This window comes from Vulpes vulpes, chromosome 4 (genome assembly GCF_048418805.1).
Source record: "Vulpes vulpes isolate BD-2025 chromosome 4, VulVul3, whole genome shotgun sequence".
Lineage (NCBI taxonomy): Eukaryota > Metazoa > Chordata > Mammalia > Carnivora > Canidae > Vulpes > Vulpes vulpes.
The window spans coordinates 64,830,893-64,856,347 of NC_132783.1; the positions used below are offsets into that span (position 1 = coordinate 64,830,893).

The window sequence follows — 25,455 nt, forward strand, 5'->3', positions numbered from 1 at the left end:
GGGAAACAAAAGCAATGTGGGAGAAACCATCTGTTACTGGCTTTGAAGAATCAACTGTGTATACCTCTCCCCTACTCCATGGCCACTAACATGAAATTAGTGGCTTGAAATTGTCCATGATGATAATATTCACTCTATGGAAATCAACATATAAAAAGAAAGGGTCTTGGATGACTTCTGAGTTGAAAAAAGAAGTATATTTAAATTTTTAAGTTTATACATAGTGATAAATATGTAAAATAAAGTAAAACTTGACTGAGTTACAAAGAAAAAAGTATAATTCTGTCAGGTTACCTTAATAAGCCTTCTCAGTGATTTTTAAGACAAGAAAAATCAGTAAGGATACAGAAAATTTGAATAATATGAATAATAAACTTGACCTAATGAATATACACAGAACACAACCAAAATTAGAATGTATGTTTTTTGAAAGCAAAACATCCCCAAATCAACCACATCCTTAGCTGTAAAGCAAGTCTTAATAAATTTTAAAGATTGAAATCATTCAGCATGTTTTTTGACCATTACACAACTAAGCTAGAAATCAATAAAGAATTCTAACAAATCCATATAAATCCTGGTCAGAGAAGGAGTCATAATGATAACAAGAGGTGAACAATAAAATACAACAGCGATGCCTGTGGGATGCAGCTAAAACAAGACATAGAGGAAAATTTATAGCCCAAAATATATTAGAAAAGAGGCTAAAAAAAGTCCTTAGCTAAACATCCCTTTTCAGGAAGTCAGAAAAAGGAAAACAAAAAGTAAAATGACAGAAATAATATTAAGAGCAGGAATGAACGAAATGGGTAACAAAAGCAATGTGTGGGAAACCATCTGTTACTGGCTCTGAAGAATCAACTGCGCATACCTTTTCCCTACTCCATGGCCACTAACATGAAATTAGTGGCTTGAAGTTGTCCATGATAATATTCACTCTATGGAAATCAACAAACAGGCTGGTGTTTTGTTTTGGTATGTTCAGAGCCAATCCTCTAGCAGACCACAGCACACAATGATTTAAAAATCCGGAAGTTGTTTTTTTTTTTTTCTTAAGAAAAGACTAGTAATTTTATTAGTCTATTACTCAATTTTGATGAATATCTTAGTAATGAACAATAAAAGAGATTTAACCTATATCAATAATGAAAGCTATATACGTCAAAAAAGTTAGGACATCTTATAAACAATTTAACATTTAGACAAAAAAAATTTAGACAAATGCACAAATTTCAAGAAAAACAACTGGCTTACTCAAGAGTAGAAAATATGAATCTTCTTAAACCCTAATTTAAATCAGTAAGAAAGAATCTTCACATGCAAATTCCAGGTCCATGTCACCACCAGCGGTTTCCTCTAAACTTTAAAATAATTCCATCCTTACTGTATGAGGCGGCCATAACCTGTACTGATTACAAAATCCCCACACTTAAGAAACACCAAACTCTAGAACTCATTAGGTGAAAAATGTGGCTTAGTGATAGGAAGCTCTTTATAGTCATTATTTATATATTAGTTAGGTAACATAGGTTTTGCTACAGAAATAGTAATGTTTAAATATTGGTTTTTGAGTATAGGTGGTCTCCCAGTTCTTTTTGAGAATGTTACATAAATATGTTGTATGTGTTCCATAGTACCTTTCCAATGTCCAAAGAACAAAACACATCTGGCTCCAAGAATGTCAGATAAAATGCATGGACCTACGGAAGAATATTTTTATGACTTTGGGGTCAAGAAAAAAAATTTTTTTAGCCATAAAGGAAAAGATCAATAAATTCAGCTACATTAAAATTAAGAACTTTTGTTTACCAAATAATACCATAAAGCAAGTGGAAAAGACAAAACCACAACGTGGAAGTTTGTAAGACAAAGAATTGGTACCCAGGTTATATAAGGAATACTTGATTAACAAGAAAGAGACAAATACAGTTTTTACAATAGGCAAAAGGCTTAAATGGGCTAGTACCAAAGAGGAAATACAAACTAGCAATATAAGAAGATACATACATCCTTGTTAGTAACCACAAACATGAACATTCAGATCACAATGCAACACTATTAGACACCAACCAGACCCAATAATAATTTAAAAATTAGTAACAAGTTTGAGAAGGATGAAGAGGCAGGATCCTCATACACAAATGATACTATAAATTGATACAATTGATACTTTGGACAAGAGTGTGGCATTTCAAGATTAAAGATACACATTCACTCTGACTAAAATTCTATTCTGCACAGTCACTTATACATGTGCATCTTTGTTAGAGCTAAAAACAACATACAACCCAAACTTATACCAACAATCAAATAAATTATGGTATAGTCATATTCTGAAATATGCAGCAATGAAAGGAGCATTTATAGCTATTTACAATAATATGATATATCTCCTATTGAGTAAAAAGAGCAAGTCAACCAAAGAATAGATACTGTGTATTTCCACTTACATATGGTCCAAAAACTGCAAAACTCAGCTATCCTGGATACATTCGTAAGTAGTAAAATCATTAACAAAAGGAAAATGGGATATGATCAGGATGAAATGAACAGGGACCTCCTGAGGCACTGACAAAGTTTTGTTTCTGGTCTTGGGTGTTTTATAATTATTCTTTAAATAAACTGTACAAGTGTGTTTTATCCAGTTTTCTGTATGAATGATACATAGCTTTTTTTAAAGATTTATTTATTTATTTGGGGTGGGAGAGGAAAGGCAGAGGGAGAGGGAGAGAGGGAATCTAAAACAGACTCCCCACTGAGCTCAGAGCCCAACGTGGGGGCTGAGCCAAATCCAAGAGTCTGATGCTCAACCAACTGGGCCACCCAGGTGCCCTCCTATATGTCACAATTTTTAAACAAATAGAGTAATTGTTTAGTCTGAAAAAGGTCATCTTTAATATACAGAAAGGTAAAAATAATGATTGCCCAGATCGTTTACAATGTTTCTACTATATTTTTAATAGATTTAATATCTTACATGCTCTTCTAGGTGAAAAATCAATAGTCCATGCTTCACCAACTGAGAAACACGGATTTCGCCAACAGAGCCAAAACAACTAAGGAAAGAGAAATTTTGAGATGCCGATAAGGCAAATGAACAAAAACACAATGCAGGATAAGAACTGCAAAGGCTAGATTCCCCTTATAAAATGTGGAAGGCTGTGGGCAAGTAAGAAAGGAAGTGCCAAAAGATGATATCAAATGTGTTGTCTTGACACCATGGGAGTGTAGTCTCCCAACCTGCCTGGAGGAGAGAGGAGGCGGGGAGAAGTCAGTGGGAGGAGCGCTGTGCTGGCTCTTGCCACCCAGAGGAAAACTTCCTGTGGGTACAGCTCCAGTCAGAACTGAGTAGATCCCTCAAATCACTGCTGGGCAGGGCCAGACAGACCCGGGAGCACTGAAAATATAGGTGCTGTTTTTCGGTTGCTGCCCACGGACTTTTTATTTATAATCTGTACTGTTTTACAAAACAGTGTCACAGACACCTACACAGGGACAGAAACTGGGGAAAGATCCTCTGACTTCAGCGGTGCTGCAGAGACCCTTCTGAATTTCCTTTGCATCTCGGCACCAGCTCCTGGTCTTTTTCCTTCCATGAACTAGAGCTATGCTCCAAGGAGCCATCCTTTTCCCTTCTTCATTTTTTTCTTTGCTTGCATTTCCTTTGCTCTGTTTTCCTGGGCAGGCTGATTCACTCTCCTAGCTTCAGCTACCACTTCTGCCAGAAAGACCTGTGAGTCTACGTTTTTGTCCTAAAGGAAACTTTGGGCCACTTTTCTCTTTCCCAGTCCCTCTTGGACTGTCCTTCCATTACTCCAATAAGCTCAAAACTGGACCCATAATGTCCTCTCTCCATAAGAGTTTCCCATTCTATGCTCTTCCTTTTCACTGGTCCTTTGTCTGCCTGTTAGGAACCTGTGAAATTTCTCTCATGCTTCTTGCTCCATATTTGTATAGCTGGCTTATTTCAGAGACATGAAGCACATGCTCAGTGCCAGGCACAGTGCTAGGCTGTGGGGGAAAAGGACAAATGAGAATGGGTCTCAGCCTTTGAGAAGCTCAGTCTAGTGGAAGACATAGGCCATAGGCCATACTGTCCTCTAAAGAACCAGAGTAGGAGCTATTGGAAAGGCAGCAAAGTGTACCAGATAAAGGTGTAGGTTCTGGGGCCAGATGGCTTGAATCCTACCTCCCCTGATGACAAGCTGTGTGACCGTGGACAGGTGACTGGAACTTTGCATGTATTGGTTTCCTTAATGGAGAATGTGAATGATAGTAATCTCTACCTTAGGTTTCTTGTAAATGTTAAATGAAATAATCCCTGCCAAACACTTAGAACAATGCCTATCACATAAAAGGATTTCATTCATTTGCTCATTTTTTTAAAAAAAAGATTTTATTTATTTATTCATGAGAGACACAGAGAGGCAGAGACATAGGCAGAGGGAGAAGCAGGCTCCCTACAGGGAGCCTGATGTGGGACTTGATACCAGGACCCCAGGATCACACCCTGAGCCAAAGGCAGATGTTCAACCGCTGCTGAGCCACTGAGCCACCCAGGCATCGCCATTTGCTCATTTATTCAATGTGTGCCAAGCACTGTTTTAGGGGCTCGAGAGACAGCAAAGAACCACCTAGATGAACATGGAATGCTCAGTCTAAATGAGAGACAATAAGCAACAAACATAAAGAAATTCTATATGTTAGTATGATAGAGAAGAGTTATAGGACAAATAAAAAGATAAGTGATAGTCATTAATACTATGATATTTTAGGGGTCATTTGATCTTGGATTTAAAGGAAGAGAAGTGCAGGGCACCTGGGTACACAGGCAGGGACAAATATGTTTTATAACTGGGAACAGGTGACTACACTGTCAACTGTAGGGTGCATCCTAGTGTCCAAGCTGCAGAAATGTGGGAACAAAAATGGGATGTTAGCGGCAATGAAATACACCGTGTAGTCATAGCTTGGTGGTCCTCTTTTTTGTGACCATTTGCTTTTTGTCAGGCACCAGGCTAAACCTTTTATAATTATGACCTCATTTAATCTTTATAGCAACCCACTGAAGTAGGCACTCAATTACCCCCATTTAATAGAGAGCTGCATTATCCAAGAGAAGCATAAGTCAAGCTACACATGTAATTTTACAGTTGCTAGTAGCCACATAAACAAAGTACGACTTGGGTGAAACTAAGTGTAGCAATACATTTCCTTTATCCCAATAGATTTAACATATTATCATTGTGGCGCCTGGGTAGCTTGGTCAGTTAGGCGACTGACTCTTGGTTTCAGCTCAGGTCCTGATGTCATGGCTCCTGAGGTCAAGCCCTGGGTCCGTTTCCATGCTCAGCAGGGAGTCGGCTTGGATATTCTCTCTCCCCTCCCCATATACTCTCTCTCTCAAAGAAAGAAAGAAAGAAAGAAAGAAAGAAAGAAAGAAAGAAAGAAATCTAAATGATATATATCATTTCACTCTGTAATTAATAATATACTTTTCTTTCATGCTAAGCCTTCTAAATCCAGCGTGTATTTTAACTTAAAACGTGTTTTACCTTGGACTAGTCACATTTCATGTGCTCAGTAGGGTTTGGGGTTGCTGAGTGATGCAGACCTGACCTCAGGCTGCTGCCAAGCCCCATAGGACCCAGGGCCTTGGGGAACAGATCCTGTGTGGTTTGAGCTCCATATTTTCTTTCCCATCAAGCCCACTCTGCACCCTCGGACAAAGCTGTCAAAGTGCAGCCTGCATCGTGTGGCTCCATTCCCGGAGAACAAACAGCCCTTTGGTCTCTGGGCCTCACTTTGCGGTGGGGGCGGGGGGGGGTTCCAACCCCAGCTGCCCTGGCTAGGCCCACTCCTTTCTGCTCTTTCACTCGGGCCCCTTGTGGCCCTGCACCCACACCCTCATTGCCCTGGCTTTACTACTTCTTACCTCTGTGTCACCCTGATACCTTTCTCCTTCCAGCTCAGCAGCCAATCCCATATGTCCTACCAGACTCAGCCAATGGAGATTCTTCAAGAAATCTCAGGGATTGGAGATTACATCCATTTTGTGTTTTCCTAACAGAGCTGTTAATTACCTTTCTCCTCCCATCACACCTGTATCGATCCTCTCAGCTCTACCAGAGCAGGGATTGATAATTTTCCAATTGCTCCTCATAATACAGAGACATGGAAGATGCTCAAGAACACACCTGATGTTTGCATGAAAGACAGGAAACGAGTAGCAAAAAGAGGAATTGTAGTGTTTAATACAGGACATCTTTCATTTGATCCATAAATACTTACTGAGTGTCTTAGGTACTGAGCCTGACCTACTGGGAAGCAGAACTAAGTCCTTGCCTTTCATTAGTTCTAGTTTGGTGGTGGGAGTCAAACATGAAAACCAAAAGCCACAATGTGATATACACAGAGACTGAGCTATGGGCCAACTGCTGTGGGCATGAAGGACAGAGGGACACATTCTTCCTGGGAGAACCAAGGGCCTTCATGGAGGATGAACTCTGAGCCTACCTTGTAGGATGTGTGGACATTTTCTATGAAGGGGGCAGAGGGTATTTCATGCAGAGAGACCCACATGTGAAGGGCACTGTCAGAGGGATTTAAGCGCTGCCTTACTTGTCTTCAGACTCACTAAGCACTTCCCTACTCTAGAGCCTTTGTGCAGGCTGGTCCCTCAGGTCCTTCTGCCCAGAATGTCTCCTCTCAACCACCTGTTCCTTGCAAGTCACTGATCACCAAATCCTACTCAGAGCTCCCTATCATTCATTCATTCATTCATTCATTCATTCATTCATTTATTCACTCATTCATTCATTTTTTAAAGATTTATTTACTTATTTTAGAAAGAGAGACAGAGGGTGAGAGAATGAGAGAGAGCAAGAGAGAACAGGGGGAGAGCAGGGGGAGAGAGAGTCCAAGCAGACTGTGGGCAAGGTGTGAAGCTTGACCTGGGGCTCAGTCTCATGACCCTGAGATCACAACCTGAGCCAAAACCAAGAGTTGGTCACTTAACCGACTGAGGCACCCAGGCAGTCCTCAGATCTCCCTATTTTAATGGAAATCTGCCCCTACCTCCTTCATTCTATTATCCCAATGCCAGTTCAAACATTCCATTCTTGCTGCATGTGATGTAAGATCTCAAATTAATCCATGGGTGTTTGTAATATTTATAGCCCCCACTGGGTAAATCAGTCAGCCTACCTACCTACCTACCACATATGCATAAATGTACCTCTTCGTGTATCTATGATTCTATCACCCATCTAGACTGCTAAGCTACTGGGTTATTTGCTCAAACCCCATACATTTCTCTTATGGAATTATTTGTTGATTACTCAGGCATATAAAAATATATCACTATAATTATGAATTCGCCTATTTCTCTTCTTATATTTCAAAACTATTATAACAGCTGATGGCTGTCTTGTTAGGTGTATATAGTTATATATTCCACCAATATAAAGTCCATATATATATGCAGTTAATATTTCTGGCCTTGAATTCTATTACATTAACTAATACTAATATTATCTCATCTACTTTCTTTTTTGTAGCATTTCCTCAGTATATATATATATTTTTCAATTGTTTATATTTAACCTCTTTTTCCCCTGTCATTTTGTCATCATTTTACCTACTATGTGTAGCACACAGTGACATTTTAAAATCCCCTCTGAGAATCTGTTTTTAAGTGGGTGGCTGTAATATATTTTCATTCATAAGGATTACAAATATATTTTAAATTATTCCAGGCTATCCTGGCCTGTTTCTAGTCACTTGGGACAAATGGAAGCCCATGTTCTACATAGCTAGTAAAAGTTATGAATCAAGCTAAAAACAAAATATGTTTTATCCTTTACCTTGACAAATGTAGCTTCGTATGGTGACATTATGAAATATGTTTAAAGATATGATTTTTATATGACTAAGAAGTGCAAAAATGTCAAAGATGGACGAATTAAATTATTACATATCTGGAGGTCCAGTGGATGTATGTCTGCACTGCTATAACAGAATACAGAATACTACAGAAATTCTTTCTCATGGTTGTGGAGCCTGGAAGTCTGAGATCAGGGTGCTAGCAGACTCAGGTAAGGGTCCTCTTCTGGGTCTTAGACTTCCTCTGTATCCCCACGTGGCAGAGGGTAGGAGCTCTATGGGATCTCTTTTATAATGGCACTGGTTGTATTCAAGAGGGCTCCACCCTTGTGACATAATCAACTCCCAAAGGCCTCAACTTCTTAGGGGTTAGGATTTCAACATGAGTTTGGGGCAGGAGGGAAGGCATAAATATTTCAGTGATATGTAAGTAAGTTATACAGAAGTAGATATTTATTTTACAAAATACATTTTTCTTGCCATCATTTCAGCAAAATTATGTTGCTAAATAAGTATTTTCACAAGAGACAGGAGGAGGTTGGTGGAGGAGGAGAATCCTGAGCTCACCTCATCCCACAGACACGCTGAGCGAACACTTTTCTGCAACAAACTGTGAAAATGAGCCAAGGGCTGTGGCAGAACAGACTTTCCACAGCTAATCCTAGAGATGAGGCCACACAAGAAGGGGCATCGGAGGGGGGAGATGCAGCTGCGATCCAAAACCCAGGTGAGACACTGCAGGTGCAGAGAAACAGAGAAGCAAGAGGAGCAGATCCCACCCCAGGTACTGGAGCTCCACACCAGGAAGATGAGTCCCCATAACATCTGGCTTTGGAAATCAGTGGGGCTTAACTTCAGAAGCTTTTAAGATCAGCAAGGCTTACTTCCAGGTATTTTAAAAATCAGCAGGCTTAACTCCAAGAGAGCCAGAGTGAGATAGGAAACTGAGTCCATGCTATTAGGAGCCAGCATAATAAATAACCTGGCCTGAGGCACAGCACAGAAGCAGCAGTTTGAAAAGCACCTCAGGTATATATACATAAAGGAGACTTATTTACTAATCTCAGAACATGTGCTGGAGGGACAGGGATCTTTAGGAGACTTCTCCAAGAACAAGAATGCTGGTAGGTGCCTTTTCTTTTCTACCCCAGCCTACTAGGTAGCAACACACTTGTGAGAATCAGCCCTAACATTCTCCACTGAGCTTGCTAGCACCATATGACCTGCCGTTGGATTCCCCTATGGCCCCACCCCATCCAACCCTCCTAGTCAGGCACCCATCCCACACCCTGCAAGCAGCCCCTGCAGGGATTAGTGCCACCCTAAAGACTGAGGGAGAGGCAGAGACAACTCAACTCACCAGTAGATCTGCAGTTCCAAGAGCTGAGCCTTTAAGCTGGCCATGCAAGAGAAAGCCCTGCTGTTTGGTGTAGCTACAATTGCAGCAGAAAGGCTAACTTCAGACACTTAGCCCAACTGCTGACCCTACCCACTGAGGAGCTTACAGAGGACTCCAATGGACCTTACAGTTCAAGGACCAGACCCTGCTCCATGGGCAAAGCAAGTCATTCCAGAAGACAGGATTGAATGCAAATGTGGCTCAGCCACAAGAGTAGAATGCATGCAGCCCATTTAGGAGACCTTCCTGGAGCATCTGGTTCTGGTGACTAGGGGGCATTGTGCTAAGAGCACCATAGGATGTTTTCTACACAAGGCCACGACTTTCAAGAACAGAGGGCAAAGCTGACCTCCTAAATACATAGAAACAAACACAGAGAGACAAAATGAGGAGATAGAGAAATATGTCCCAAATGAAAAACAGGACAATATCACAGCAAATATCTAAGTGAGAGAGAGGCATATGTTTGATAAAGAATTCAAAGTAATGGTTGACTTGAGAAAACAGTGGAAGATTTCAGTGAGACATCAACAAAGACAGAGAAAATATAAAACAGAACCAATCAGACCATGAAAAATTCAATAGCTAGGCAGTTGCCCACCTCCTTTTTCAACAGGACAGGTGCTGCTGTGTCCTTTGCTAAGGACTTCCTGGTGGGTGAAGTAGTCATGGCCATCTCCAAGACCGCAGTAGTACCCATCAAGTATGTCAAGCTTCTGTTGTAGATGGAGTATGCCAGCAAGCAAATCACCACAGATAAGCAATACAAGGGCATTATAGACTTCGTGGCTTATATACCCAGGGAGCAGGGAATCCTCTCCTTCTGACATGATAACCTGGCCAGTGTCATCAGATACTTCCCATTCAGGCTCTCAACTTTGTCTTCAAAGATAAATACAAGCAGATCTTCTAGGGTGATGTGGACAAGAGAACCCAGTTTTGGTGCTACTTTGTAAGGAATCTAGTGTCAGGTGGTGCCACTGGCCACATCCTTGCATTTTGCGTATCCTCTTGATTTTGCCCCTACTGAGTAGGCAAAGCTGGAGCTGAAAGGGAATTCAGAGACCATGGTGACTGTCTGGCTAAGATCTACAAATCTGATGGGATTAAGGGTCTGTGCCAAGGCTTTAATGTGTCTGTGCAGAGTATTATCATCTACCGAGCTATACTTTGATATATATGACACTGCAAAAGAATGCTTCCAGGCCCCAAGAATACTCATATCTTCATCAGTTGGATAATATTAGCAGTGATTCCTGGGTTGACTTCCCATCCATTTGACATTGTTCATCACCGTATGTTGATACAGTCAGGGTACAAAGTAACTGACGTCATGTACACAGGCAAGCTTGACTACTGGAGGAAGATTGCTCATGATGAAGGAGCCAAAGCTTTTTTCAAGGGCACATATGCCAGTGTTCTCAGAGTCATGGTGGTGCTTTTATGCTTGTCTTGTCTGATGAAATCAAGAAGTTTACATAAGTTATTTCCTAGGTCCCCCCTGCCCCTGTGAACAGGCATGCTGTACTATATAACATATCTTGAGCATTCTTGACAGACTGTTGACTATTTATCAACAGCAACTATTTACTAGTTGAAAATGTGAAGCAGTAATATTCATATGACCAGTTTTCTTGTAAAGCCATTTCCATTTTGATGGGACTCAATTATGTTTTTTTCAGTCATTCCTGAAAAATAAATTTGAAGAAATAAAAAAATCTGAAAAAAATAACTAAAACTAAACAAACAAATAAACAAACAAACAAAAAACACTGGAGGGAATCCATAGCAGTTTAGAGGAGGCAGAAGAACAGATCAGTGATCTGGAGGACAAGGTAATGGAAAACTACCAAGCTAGACAGCAAGAAGAAAGAATAAGAATAATTTAAAAATGAGAATAGGTTCAGGGAACTCAGTGGCATCATCAAGCACAATAATATTCACATTAAAAGGATCCCAGAAGAAGAAGGGAAAGAGAAGGGGGGCAGAAAACTTATATCAATAAATAATAGCTAAAAACTTGTCTAATCTAGGGAAGGACACAGACATCCAGATCCAGGAATCACAGACAGCGCCTACCAAGAGTAATCCAAGGACCTCTACATCAAGACAAGTGATAACTAAAATGGCAAAAAGTAATGATAAAGAGAGAATTTTTAAAGCAGCAAGAGAAGAAATCCATTACACACAAAGGAAACCCCATAAGGATATCAGCTGATTTTTCAGCAGAAACTTTGCAGTCCAGGAGAAAGTGGCATAATATATTCAAAGGGCTAAAAGGAAAACAAACTTGCAAACAAGAACACTCTACCCAGGAAGATTAACACTCAGAAGAAAAGGAGAGATAAAGAGTTTCCTAGAGCCCCCTGGCTGGTTCAGTCAGAAGAGCATGTGCCTTGATCTTGGGGTCATGAGTTAGAGACTCATGTTGGGCATAGAGATTACCAAAAAAAAAATTTTTTTAAATAAGAAACTTTTTATTTATTTTTATTTATTATTTAAAAAGATTTTATTTATTTATTCATGACACACACACACACACACAGGTAGAGACACAGGCAGAGGGAGAAGCAGGCTCCACGCAGGGAGCCCGATGGAGGACTCAACTCTGGGACCCCAGGATCATGCCCTGGGCCAAAGGCAGGTGCTAAACCACTGAGCCATGCAGGGATCCCCTAAAAAGCATATTATACATCTATTATGGCCTACACACCCCTCTTGGAAGACCAGTGTTCTAAATAAGAGATGTACATCGTTATCTTTGCTTGGGAGCAAGATACAGGCATTAGTCCATGTGGAACGGGCAACACAGAAATTAATGTCAAATCTGAAAAACAGGAAAAATAAAAATTGCAGATTTAAAGTAAGCAATCACTAAAGAAATAATACACGTTAATTAGATATGAGTTCTTATATTAATGAGAATATTGGTTTAGTAGCCTGTGAAACCAAATAACTGTTTTTTTAAATTTTTTATTGGAGTTCAATTTGCCAACATAGAGTATAACATCCAGTGCTCATCCCATCAAGTTCCCCCCTCAGTGCCCATCACCCAGTCACCCCAACTCTCCCATCCACCTCCCCTTCCACTACCACTTGTTCATTTCCCAAGAGAGTTAGGTGTCTCTCATATTCTGTCACCCTCATGGATATTTTCACTCATTTTCTCCCCTTTCCCTTTATTCCCTTTCACTAATTTTTATATTCCCCAGATGAATGAGACCATATAATGATTTGCCATTTCCGATTGACTTATTTCACTCAGCGTAATACCCTCCGGGTCCATCCACATTGAAGCAAATGGTATTTGTCATTTCTAAAGGCTGAGTAATATTCCATTGTATACATAGACCACATCTTCTTTATCCATTCATCTGTCGATGGACACTGAGGCTCCTTCCACAGTTTGGCTATTGTGGACATTGCTGCTATAAATATCGGGGTGCAGGTGTCCCGGCATTTCACTGCATCTGTATCTTTGGGGTAAATCCACAGCAGTGCAATTGCTGGGTCATAGGGCAGATATATTTTTAATTCTTTGAGGAACCTCCACACAGTTTTCGTGAGTGGCTGCCCCAGTTCACATTCCCACCAACAGTGCAAGAGGGCTCCCCTTTCTCCACATCCTCTAACATTTGTTGTTTCCTGTCTTGTTAATTTTCACCATTCTCACTGGTGTGAGGTGGTATCTCATTGTGGTTTTGATTTGTATTTCCCTGATGGCCAGTGATGCAGAGCATTTTCTGCTTGTTGGCCATGTGTATGTCTTCTTTGGTGAAATTTCTGTTCATGTCTTTTGCCCATTTCAAGATTGGATTGTTTGTTTCTTGCTGTTGAGTTTAATAAGTTCTTTAGAGATCTTGGATACCAGCCTTTTATCTGATAGGTCATTTGCAAATATCTTCTCCCATTCTGTAGGTTGTCTTTTGGTTTTGTTGACTGTTTTTTTGCTGTGCAGAATCTTTTTATCTTAATGAAGACCCAATAATTCATTTTTGCTTTTGTTTCCCTTGCCTTCATAGATATATCTTGCAAGAAGTTGCTGTGGCCAAGTTCAAAAAGGGTGTTGCCTGTGTTCTCCTCTAGAATTTTGATGGATTCTTGTCTCACATTTAGATCTTTCATCCATTTTGAGTTTATCTGTGTGTATGTGTAAGATAATGGTCTAGTTTCATTCTTCTGCACATGGCTGTCCAATTTTCCCAGCACCATTTATTGAAGAGACTGTCCTTTTTCCAGTGGAAAGTCTTTCCTGCTTTGTCTAATATAAGTTGACCATAGAGTTGAGGGCCCATTTCTGGGTTCTCTATTTTGTTCCATTGATCTATGTGTCTGTTTTGTGCCAGTACCACACTGTCTTGATGAACACAGCTTTGTAGTACAACCTGAAATCTGGCATTGTGATGCCCCCAGATATGGTTTTCTTTTTTAAGATTCCCCTGGCTATTTGGGGTCTTTTCTGATTCCACACAAATCTTAAGATGATTTGTTCCAACTCTCTGAAGAAAGTTCATGGTATTTTGATAGGGATTGCATTAAATGTGTAAATTGCCTTGGGTAACGTTGACATTTTCACAATATTAATTCTTCCAATCCATGAGCATGGAATATTTTTCCATCTCTTCGTGTTCCTCAATTTCTCTCAGAAGTGTTCTGTAGTTTTTATGGTATAGATCCTTTACCTCTTTGGTTAGGTTTATTTCTAGGTATCTTATGCTTTTTGGTGCAATTGTAAATGTGACTGACTCTTTAATTTCTCTTTCTTCAGTCTCATTGTTAGTATATAGAAATGCCACTGATTTCTGGGCATTGATTTTGTATCCTGCCACATTGCTGAATTGCTGTATGAGTTCTAGCAATCCTGGGGTGGAGTCTTTTGGGTTTTCTGCGTACAGTATCATATCATCTGCGAAGAGCGAGAGTTTGACTTCTTCTTTGCCAATTTGAATGCCTTTTATTTCTTTTTGTTGCCTGATTGCTGAGGCTAGGACTTCTAATAATATGTTGAATAGCAGTGGTGAGAATGGACTTCCCGGAATGGATCTTAGGGGAAAGGCTCCCAGTGTTTCCCCACTGAGAATGATATTTGCTGTGGGCTTTTCATAGATGGCTTTTAAGATGCTGAGGAATGTTCCCTGTATCCCTGTACTCTGAAGAGTTTTGATCAGGAATGGATGCTGTATTTTGTCAAATGCTTTCTCTGCATCTTTGAGAGGATCATATGGTTTTTGTTTTTTCTCTTGCTGATATGAAGAATCACATTGATTGTTTTACGAGTGTTGAACCAGCCTTGCATCCCGGGGATAAATCCCACTTGGTCATGGTGAATAATCTTCTTAATATACTGTTGGATCCTATTGGCTAGTATCTTGTTGAGAATTTTTGCATCTGTGTTCATCAGGGATATTGGTCTATAATTCTCCTTTTTAGTGGAGTCTTTGTCTGGTTTTGGAATTAAGGTGATGGAAGTATTCCATCCCTTTCTATGTTTCAGAACAGGTTTAGTAGAGTAGGTATTGTTTCTTCTTTAAACGCTTGATAGAATTCCCCTGGGAAGCCATCTGGCCCTGGACTTTTGTGTCTTGGGAGGTTTTTGATGACTGCCTCAATTTCTTCCCTGGTTATTGGCCTGTTCAGGTTTTCTATTTCTTCCTGTTCCAGTTTTGGTACTTTGTGGTTTTCCAGAAATGTGTCCATTTCTTCTAGATTGCTAATTTATTGGTGTATAGCTGCTCATAATAAGTTTTTTTAAATCGTTTGTATTTCCTTGGTATTGGTGGTGATCTCTCCTTTCTCATTCATGATATTATTAATTTGAGTCTTTTCTCTCTTCTTTTTAATAAGGCTGGCTAGTGGTTTATCTATCTTATTAATTCTTTCAAAGAACCAACTCCTGGTTTTGTTGATCTGTTCCACAGTTCTTCTGGTCTCGATTTCATTGAGTTCTGCTAGAATCCTTATTAACTCTATTCTGCTGCTGGGTGTAGGATCTATTTGCTGTTTTTTCTCCAGCTCCTTTAGGTGCAAGGTTAGCTTTTGTATTTGAATTCTTTCCAGTTTTTGGACAGATGCTTGTATTGCGATGTATTTCTCCCTCAGGACTGTTATTGCTGTATCCTAAAGATTTTGAATGGTTGTAACTTCATTCTCATTAGTTTCCATGAATCTTTTTAATTCTTCTCTAATTTCCTGGTTGACCCTTTCATCTTTTAGCAGGATGGTCCTTAACCTCCACGTGTTTGAAATCCTTCCAAACTTCTTGTGATTTAGTTCTAGTTTCAAAGCATTATGGTTTGAAAATATGCAGGGTACAATCCCAATCTTTTGGTATCAGTTAAGACTGATTTCTGACCCAGTATGTGGTCTATTCTGGAGAAAGTTCCATGTGCACTTGAGAAGAATGTGTATTCAGTTGCATTTGGATGTAAAGCTCTGTAAATATCTGTGAAATCCATCTGGTCCAGTGTATCATTTAAAGCTCTTGTTTCTTTGGAGATGTTGTGCTTAGAAGATCTGTTGATTATAGAGAGCGCTGTGTTCAGGTCATCAAGTATAAGTGTATTATTATCTAAGTATGTCTTAACTTTGGTTATTAATTGATTGATATACTTGGCAGCTCCCACATTAGGGGCATAAATATTCATGATTGTTAGGTTCTCTTGTTGGTAGATCCTTTAAATATAATATAGTGTCCCTCTTCATCTCCCTACTACAGTATTTGGGATAAACTTTAATTTATCTGATATAAGGATGGCTACCCCTGCTTTCTTCTGAGGACCATTTGAATGGTAAATGGTTCCCCAACCTTTTATTTTCAGGCCGTAGATGTTCTTAGGTCTCAAATGAGTGTCTTGTAGACAGCAAATAGATGGGTCTTGCTTTTTTATCCAGTCTGAAACCCTGTGCCTTTTAATAGGGTCATTAAGCCCATTCACGTTCAGAGTTACTATTGAAAGATATGAATTTAGTGTCATCATGATACCTATTCAGTCCCTGTTTTTGTGGATTGTTTCCTTGGACTTCCTCTTTCTTTTACAGAGTCCCCCTTAATATTTCTTGCAGAGCTGGTTTGGTCATCACATATTGTTTCAGTTTCTGCCTATCTTGGAAGCCCTTTATCTCTCCTTCTATTCTGAATGAGAGCCTTGCTGGATAGAGTATTCTTGGCTTCATATTCCTCTCATTTAGGACCCTGAATACATCCTGCCAGCCCTTTCTGGCCTGCCAGGTCTCTGTGGAGAGGTCTGCTGTTAACCTAATACTTCTCCTCATAAAGGTTAGGGATCTCTTGTCTCTTGTTGCTTTAAGGATCTTCTCTTTATCTTTGGAATTTGCAAGTTTCACTATTAAATGTCAAGGTGTTGAGCCGGTTTTATTGATTTTAGGGGGGGATCTCTCTATCTCCTGGATCTTAATGCCTGTTTCCCTTCCCAAGTTAGGGAAGTTCACAGCTATGATTTGTTCAAATATGCTTTCTGGCCCTCTGGCCCCCTCAGCACTCTCTGGAACCCCAATTAAATGTAGATTTTTCCTTCTGAGGCTGTCATTTATTTCCCTTAACCTATCCTCATGATCTTTTAATTGTTTTTCTCCTTTTTCCTCAGCTTCCCTTCTTGCCATCAACTTGTCTTCTATGTCACTCACTCGTTCTCCTACCTCGTTAACCCTCATTGTCAGGACCTCCAGTTTAGATTGCATCTCATTTAATTGATTTTCAATTTCTGCCTGATTAGATCTAAATTCTGCAGTCATGAAGTCTCTTGAATCCTTTATTTTTTTTCCTAGAGCCACCAGTAGCTTTATAATTGTGCTTCTGAATTGGCTTTCTGACATTGTATTGTAATCCAAATTTTGTAATTCTGTGGGAGAGAGGACTGTTTCTGATTCTTTTGTGTGAGTTTTTCTTTCTAGTCATTTTGCTCAGTGCAGAGTGGCCAAAAACAAGTTGTACTGGAGAAAGGAGAAAAAGAGAGAAAAAAAAGGGGGGGGGGGACAAACAGAAAACAAAAAACAAGGGGGAGTATCCTCTGATTCTATATATTGTAAATCCCTCGACTTCCCCTGAAACTTTCCAGCACTGCTTGGTCAATAACTTGCTTTTCCCCTGTCCTTCCAGCCGGTCTTCTGCAGGAGGGGCCTGCTGTGCTGATTCTCAGGTGTGTGCACCAGGGGGAGCTGCCCAGCCCCCTGCCAGGTGCACAGCTCAGTGGGAGCTGTTTATCCTGTGACATCCCCGCTCAGTCCCAGGTACGAGGTGACACCAGGAGGAGGAACTACAGTGATGGCGGCCAGCTCTCCAGCTCTGAAGTCAGCTCCCGCAGTCTGCAGGAGCCTGGATGCTCCGGGGCACGGGCGACGATTGCACAGCTTGGGGGCACCCGCTGGCAGGAGCGTCCTTGCTGTCCTGGGCCCTCCTGGCCTCTGCCTGTCCCAGGGGGAGCGCAGGATCCTGGGCTGTTTCCCCTGTGCCCTGGGCTCCGGGGCCTGCCCTGCTGGAATTGCGCTCCCAGGGTCGCGCAGCCTCCTCCCAGTGGAGCCACCGCCTGAGCCAACTTTTTTTTTTTTTTAAAGAAGTTTCCCAAAGTTAAGAGAATTCATGACGACTAAACTAGCCTTACAATAAATGTTAAAGAGAATTGATTTGAAATAAAAGATCATAGCTAGAAGAAAATTAATGAAAGTAAAAAAATTCACAGGTAAAAGCAAACAGATTAATGACTTATAAAGCCAATATGGAGGTTAAAACACAAAAGCAGTAAAATCAATTATATCTACAAAAATAAATCAATATGGATACATAAAATAAAAAGATATAAACACATGATATAATATACGTAAATGTGGAGTGGGGAGTAAACATTTAGTGCTTTTAGAATGTCTTCAAAATCAAGTAACCATTGACTTAATATAGACTGTTCTACACTTAAGATATAAATCTAATGGCAACTACAAATTTAAAAATCTACAACAGATACACAAAATACAAAAAGAATGGAATCCAAACATGACATCAAAGAAACAAGGGAAGAAAGCAAGAAAAAAGAAAGGAACAGAAAACTACAAGAAAAAAATCAAACGATTAATAAAATAGCAATAAGTATTTACTTATCAATAAGTACTTTAAATGTAAATGGACTAAATGCTCCGATAAAAAAAGCCAGACGATGATTCATCTATGTGCTGCTTAGAAGATGCTCACTTTAGACCTAAAGACATACACACCTATAGACATGTACAGACTGAAAATGAGGGGTTGGAAAAAAATTTTACCATGTAAATGGAAGCAAAAAAGAAACTAGGGTAGCAATACTTATATCAGACAAAATAGACTTTAAATAAAGACTGTAGTAGGAGACAAAGAAGGGCACTGAATAGTGATAAAAGGGAACAATTCAAAAAAAGGATGTAACAATTGTAAATATCTATGCAACTGACATAGGAACATCTAAACACATAAAGCAATTATTAACAGACATAAAGAGAGGAACTGACAGTAATACAATAATAGTAGAAACATCAATGGATAGATTATCCAAATATAAAATCAACAAGGAAACAATGGCTTTGAATGACACATTAAACCAGGTGGACCTAACAGATATATACAGAACACCTTATCCAAAACAGAACACACTACTTTATAAGTGCATGTTATGTGAAACATTCTCCAAAGTAGATCACATGTTAGGCTACAAAAAGAGTCTCAATAAATTTATGAAATTTGAAATCATATCAAGTTTCTTTTCTAACTAAAGCAGTATGAAACTAGGAATCAATTACAAGAAAAAGATCTGGAAAGATCATAAATACATGGAGGCTAAACAATAAGCTACTAAACAATGAACGGGTCAACCAAGAAATAAAAGAGAAAATTTAAAATTGCATGGAAACAAATAAAAATGAAAACACAATGGTACAAAATCCTTGGGATGCAGCAAAAGCACTTCTAAGAGGGAGGTTTACAGCAATACAGTCCTACCTCAAGAAACCAGAAAAATTTCAAATAAACAACCTAATATTGCAACTAAAAGAGCTAGAAAAGGAACAAAGCCCAAAGCTAGCAAAAGGAAGGAAGCTAAATAAAGATTAAAGCAGAAATAAGTGAAATATAGGTTAAAAACAATAGAAAGGATCTATGAAGCCCTGATTTGGTTTTTTGAAAAGAGTAACTTTTCAAAATTTACTTTTTACTTGGTAAACTTTTAGCCAGACTCATCAAGAAAAAAAGAGGACTCAAATAAATAAAATAAATTAAAAAGATAAAGTAATAATCAATATCACAGAAATAAAAAGGATTATAAGACACCACCATAAAAAATTACATGCCAACAAATTGGACAACTTAGAAGAAATGGATAAATTCCTAGAAACACAATCTCCCAAAGTTGAATCAAGAAGAAACTGCAAATCTAAACAGACTTACAGTACTACTTATGAAATGAACTGGTAATAAAAGATCTCCAACAAACAAAAGTCTAGGACCAGATGGCTTCACAGGTGAATTCTACAAAAACATTTCAAAAAGAGTTAATACCTGTCCTTCTCAAATTATTCCAAAAAATAGAAGAGGAAGGAAAATGTCCAAATCCATTCTATGAGGTCATCATCACCTTGATACCAAAGCCAAAAGACAGTACAAAAACAAAAACAAAAACAAAAACAATTACAGGCCAATATTCCTGATGAACATAGATTCAAAAATCCTCAACAAAATATTAGCAAGCTGAATTCAACAATGCATTAAAAAGATCATTCACCATGATCAAGTGAGATTTATTCAGGGATGCATGAGTAGTCAAATATTCTCAAATCAATCAACGTGCTATACCACATTAACAAAATGCAAGATAAAACTATCTGATTATCTCAATAGATGCAGGAAAAGCATTTGACAAAATTCAGCATCTGTTCATGATAAAAACCCTCAATAAAGTGGATTTGGAGATAACATACCTCAACATAATATATGACAGATCCACAACTGACATCATACTCAACTATGAAAAGCGGAATTATTTTTTCCTCCAAGATCTGGACCAAGACAAGGATATCCAAGGATATCATCACTTTTATTCAACATAGTACTGAAGGCCTAGTTATATCAGACAAGAAAAAATAGTAGACATCCAGGCTGGTGAGGAAGAAGTAAAATTGCCACTATTTGCAGATGACATGATACTGCATATAGAAGATCCTAAAGACACCACTAAAAACCTGTTAGAACTGGGCAGGCCGAGTGCCTCAGTGGTTTAGCGCCACCTTTGGCCCAACGCGTGATCCTGGAGACCCGGGATCGAGTCCCACATCGGGCTCCCTGAATGGAGTCTGCTTCTCCCTCTACCTATGTCTCTGACTCTCTCTCTCTCTGTGTCTCTCATGAATAAATAAATAAAATATTAAAAAAATAAAAAATGAAAACTGTTAGAACTAATAAGTGAACTCCATAAAGATACAGCATACAAAATAAAATATAAAAATCTGTTGTGTTTCTACACACTAATAATGAAGTAGTGGAGAGAGAGAAATAAAGAAAATAATGCCATTTACAGTGGCATTAAAAAGAATAAAATATCCAGGAATAATTTAACTAAGGGAATGAAAGTTACCTATACTCCAAAAACTATAAGACATTAATTAAAGAAATTTAAGACGAAACAAACAAATGAAAAGATAGTCTATGCTCATGGATTATAACAATTAATATTTTTAAAATGTCCATACTGTCCAAAGCAATCTACATGTTCAATGAGATTCCTATCAGAGTGCCAATGGTATTTTTCACAGAACTAGAATAATCTTAAAATTGATTTGGAACCACAAAAGATTCAGAATAGTTGAAGCAATCTTGAGAAGGAAATACAAAGGCGGAGGTATCATGATCCCAGGTTTCAAGAACTACTACGAAGCTATAATAATCACATAGTGAACAGTATGGTAGCAGCCCAAAATATACATATATCAAAGGAAAAGAATAGAGAACCGAAAAATAAACCCACACTTAGATGGTCAATTAGCCTACAACAAAGGAGCCAAGAATATACAGTGAGGAAAAGACAGTCTCTTCAATAAATGGTGCTGGGAAAACTGGACAGCCACATACAAAAGAATCTAACTGAACCACTCTCTTACACTGTACACAAAATCAAATTCAAAATGAATTAAATACCTAAATATTAGATCTGAAACCATTAAACTCCTAAAAGAAAACATAGGCAATAATCTTTTAGACATCAGTCTTAGCAACATTTTTTGGATATGTCTCCTCAGGCAAAGGAAACTAAAGCCAAAATAAAATATTGGGATTAAATCAAATCAAAAAGCTTTTACATGGCAAAGGAAACAATCAACAAAATGAAAAGACAATCTGCTGAGTGGAAGAAGGTATTTTCAAATCATATATTTGATAAGAGGTTAATATCCAAAATATATAAAGAACTTATACAACTCAACACCAAAAAATCCCTAAATAATCCCATTAAAGGGGATCCCTGGGTGGCGCAGCGGTTTAGTGCCTGCCTTTGGCCCAGGGCGCCATCCTGGAGACCCGAGATCGAATCCCACGTCGGGCTCCCAGTGCATGGAGCCTGATTCTCCCTCTGCCTGTGTCTCTGCCTCTCTCTCTCTCTCTCTCTGTGTGTGTGTGACTATCATAAATAAATTAAAAATTTTTTTAAAATTAAAAAAAATAATAATCCCATTAAAAATGAGAAGATTTGAGTAGACCTTTTACCATAGGTGGCCAAATAGGTACATGAAAAGATGCTTAACATCACCAGGGAAACCATCAGGGAAATGCAAATCAAAACCACACAGCGAAATATCATCTTACACCAATCAAATTAATCAGAATGATTAGTATCAAAAAGACAAGAAATAACAAGTATTGGCAAGGATGAGGAAAACTCAGATCCCTTGTGCATTGGAATGTAAATTAGTGTAGCCACTATGGAAAAAGTATGGAGGTTCCTTAAAAAGTTAAAAATTGTGGGATCCCTGGGTAGCTCAGCGGTTTAGCACCTGCCTTTGGCGGGCGTGATCCTGGAGTCCCGGGATCGAGTCCCACATTGGGCTCCCTGCATGGAGCCTGCTTCTCCCTCTGCCTGTGTCTCTGCCTCTCTCTCTCTGTGTCTCTCATGAATAAATAAATAAAATCTTTTTAAAAATAGAGCTTACCATATGATATAGATATATCATAGATACAGAACAACCAGATTCCTGCTGGGTATTTACCAAAGATAAGAAAAATACTAATTCAAAAAGATATATGCACCCTGTATTTATTGCAGCATTATTTACAAAAGCCAAGATATGGAGCAACCTAAGATCCATTGATAGACAAATGAATAAAAATGTGTGTATGTACACACACACACACACACACACACACACACATGGAATATTATTCAGCCACAAAAAAGAATGAAATCTTGCCATTTGTGACAATATGAATATACCCAGAGGGTATGTGCTAAGTGAAATAAGTCAGACAGTGAAAGAGAAAGACTGTATAATTTCACTCACATGTAGAACTTAAAAAACAAATGAGCAAACAAATAAAACCAGAAGGACTCATAAATACAATGAACAAACTAGTGATTGCTGGGAGGGGGGAATGGGTGAAATAGATGAAGGAGATTAAGAGGTACAAACTTCCAGTTATGAAACACATAAGTCACAGGGATGAAAAGTCCAACGTAGGAAACACAGTCAATAATATTCTAATAACTTTGTATGGTGACAGAGTAACTACATTATAGATGGTAAGTTTATATGGCAACAGGATGGCAGGCATTGTATAAATATAGACTTGTCCAATCACTATGTTGTACGTTTGAAACAATTATATTTCAGTTTTAAAAAGTAAATGTAATTTATTCAAAGTACATAAAATTTGAATATATATTCACAATAATGTAGATTGAAGCCCAGGTAAAGAATACAAATAAATCAAAAATTAAAATTAAATTAAATTAAAATTATTTTTACATACATTCATAGTATAGTTCTTCTAAAATAATAAAATAATTAATTAAAATTTAAATGGTAATCAATGGCTATGAAACAAAAAAACGTTACTAAAAGAGTTAGATTGTATTTAATTTTCCAAAATTGAATTAAATATTTAGCAAATGTTTTTATAAAACTATAGCTATTTTCAATTTCATCTCATTACCAAGGTAACAAATTGGTACCATGTTTCATTCATGTTAAATGTAGGCCACTTTGCATATACCTTTGATTATGAATTGCTTAACATTGAAAATATTCTTTAATCACCAAGTACAATTGTTATGAATATTACACTAAATTGTGAGTATCTTTAAAACCATGAATTGGAACACAAATGGGGGATTGTCAACTCCCGGGAAAATATATTTTGTGATGCAAGAATTGGTTGCATTCTGAGAAGAAAGATTTATTTTTTTCTCTAACCTAGGCATTTCAGCCATGCAGATCTCTGCACAGCAGAGCATCTACATGCAAATATCAACAGTGACAAAAACAAAAAACCAGTGACATAACACAAAACCTCTACAGTATTTGGATACAGTTTCAGATCATATTAGATCTGTTTCAAGGAATACCATCAGTCACAAGAGCTGATATTTAGGATTGACTCTAATTGTTTTAGACAATCTTCTGAAAATATTAATCATGCTTTATTTTAAAGACTTCTTATGTTCATTTAATACATTCTCTTTCCGCAAATTTATTCCTGACCTCTGGGTTTATTATTTATCATCATCATCATTATTATTATTTAATATTGTATTTATTTATTCATGAGACAGAGAGAGAGGCAGACACAGGCAGAGGGAGAAGCAGGCTCCATGCAGTGAGCCCAATGCGGGACTCGATCCTGGGACCCCAGGATTACGCCCTGGGCCGAAGGCAGGCGCCAAACTGCTGAGCCACCCAGGGATCCCCCTGACCTCTCGGTTTAATAGTGTCATTCAGTATTGGGTTTGCTTTCATGCTCAGTGAATCTCAGTAGTTGGTCTGTTCATGTTTGTCACTCCTAGATTGTGTCTTCGTCAGTACCCTGACTCTTTAGATTAAGGGGAAGGGATGGGAATTATGGCTGAGTGGGATTCTGTGTGTGGGATCTCTCCCAGGCTCACTGGGGGGGTCTCCTGTGTCAGAACTCCTCAGGGAATAATCACTGTGTGGCAGAATCAGCTGCATCATTTCCTTTTCTGCTTCAACTTTTCTGGGTTAGGGGGCCTAAATTAGCTCAATTTAGCTCAGTTCCCTTCACCATCTCAAACAAATACAGCTCTTCTCTGGCAGCGTAATAATCCCTCTGTTTAGCAAGCATTCTAGGATTTACCCCTAAGGGCACACAATGGGACTGCCTGCATTTCTCTGGCTTAGCTTTTTCCATTAGGAGCGGATGCCCAGCGCTGCCCCTTTATGATTTTATCTCAGTGTGGTGTTTCTCTGGAGGTATGTAGGGGCGGTGGCTTCTACTCTTGATTATACTTTCTCTGGAGTATTTTTTAAATTTTTTTATTTGTTCTTATTGAAGTTCAATTTGCCAACATACAGTATAACACCCAGTGCTCATCCCCTCTACTGCCCTCCTCAGTGCCTGTGACCCAGTTACCCCAAACCCCACCCACCTCCCCTTTCACAATCCTTTGTTCATTGCCTAGAGTCAGGAGTCTCTCATGGTTTGTCTCCCTCTCTAATTTTTCCCACTCAGTTCCTCTCCTTTCCCTTTAATCCCTTTCACTATTTCTTATAATCCCCGTATGAGTGAAACCAGATGATGATTGTCCTTCTCCGATTGACTTACTTCACTCAGCATAATACCCTCCAGTTCCATCCACATTGAAGCAAATGGTGGGTATTCGTCGTTTCTAATGGCTGAGGAATATTCCATTGTATACATAGACCACATCTTCTTATCCATTCATCTGTCAAAGGACATCGAGGCTCCTTCCACAGTTTGACTATTGTAGGCATTGCTCCTGTGAACGTTGGGGCGCAGGTGTCCCAGGATTTCACTGCATCTGTATCTTTGGGGTAAATACCTAATAATGCAATTGCTGGGTCATAGAGTAGCTCTATTTTTAACTTTTTGAGGAACCTCTACACTGTTTTCCAGAGTGGCTGCATCTGTTTGCATTCCCACCAACAGTGCAAGAGGGTTCCCCCTCTCCACATCC

General features: G+C 38.9%; 1 protein-coding gene and 1 pseudogene across 1 annotated transcript in view; one reads left to right on the forward strand and one right to left on the reverse strand.

Annotated features, from left to right (window-relative positions):
* The first annotated feature begins 3,646 nt into the window (after positions 1 to 3,646).
* Positions 3,647 to 10,765, forward strand: LOC140598609 (ADP/ATP translocase 2 pseudogene; annotated as a pseudogene).
* A 1,195-nt stretch (positions 10,766 to 11,960) lies between these two features.
* SLC35F3 (solute carrier family 35 member F3) overlaps positions 11,961 to 25,455 on the reverse strand; it is a 442,027-nt gene continuing 428,532 nt past the window's right edge. The window contains exon 9 of the mRNA XM_072755953.1: positions 11,961 to 12,110. Coding sequence (XP_072612054.1) covers positions 12,105 to 12,110 — 6 coding nt within the window. The 3' untranslated portion in view covers positions 11,961 to 12,104. The remainder of the gene's footprint in view (positions 12,111 to 25,455) is intronic.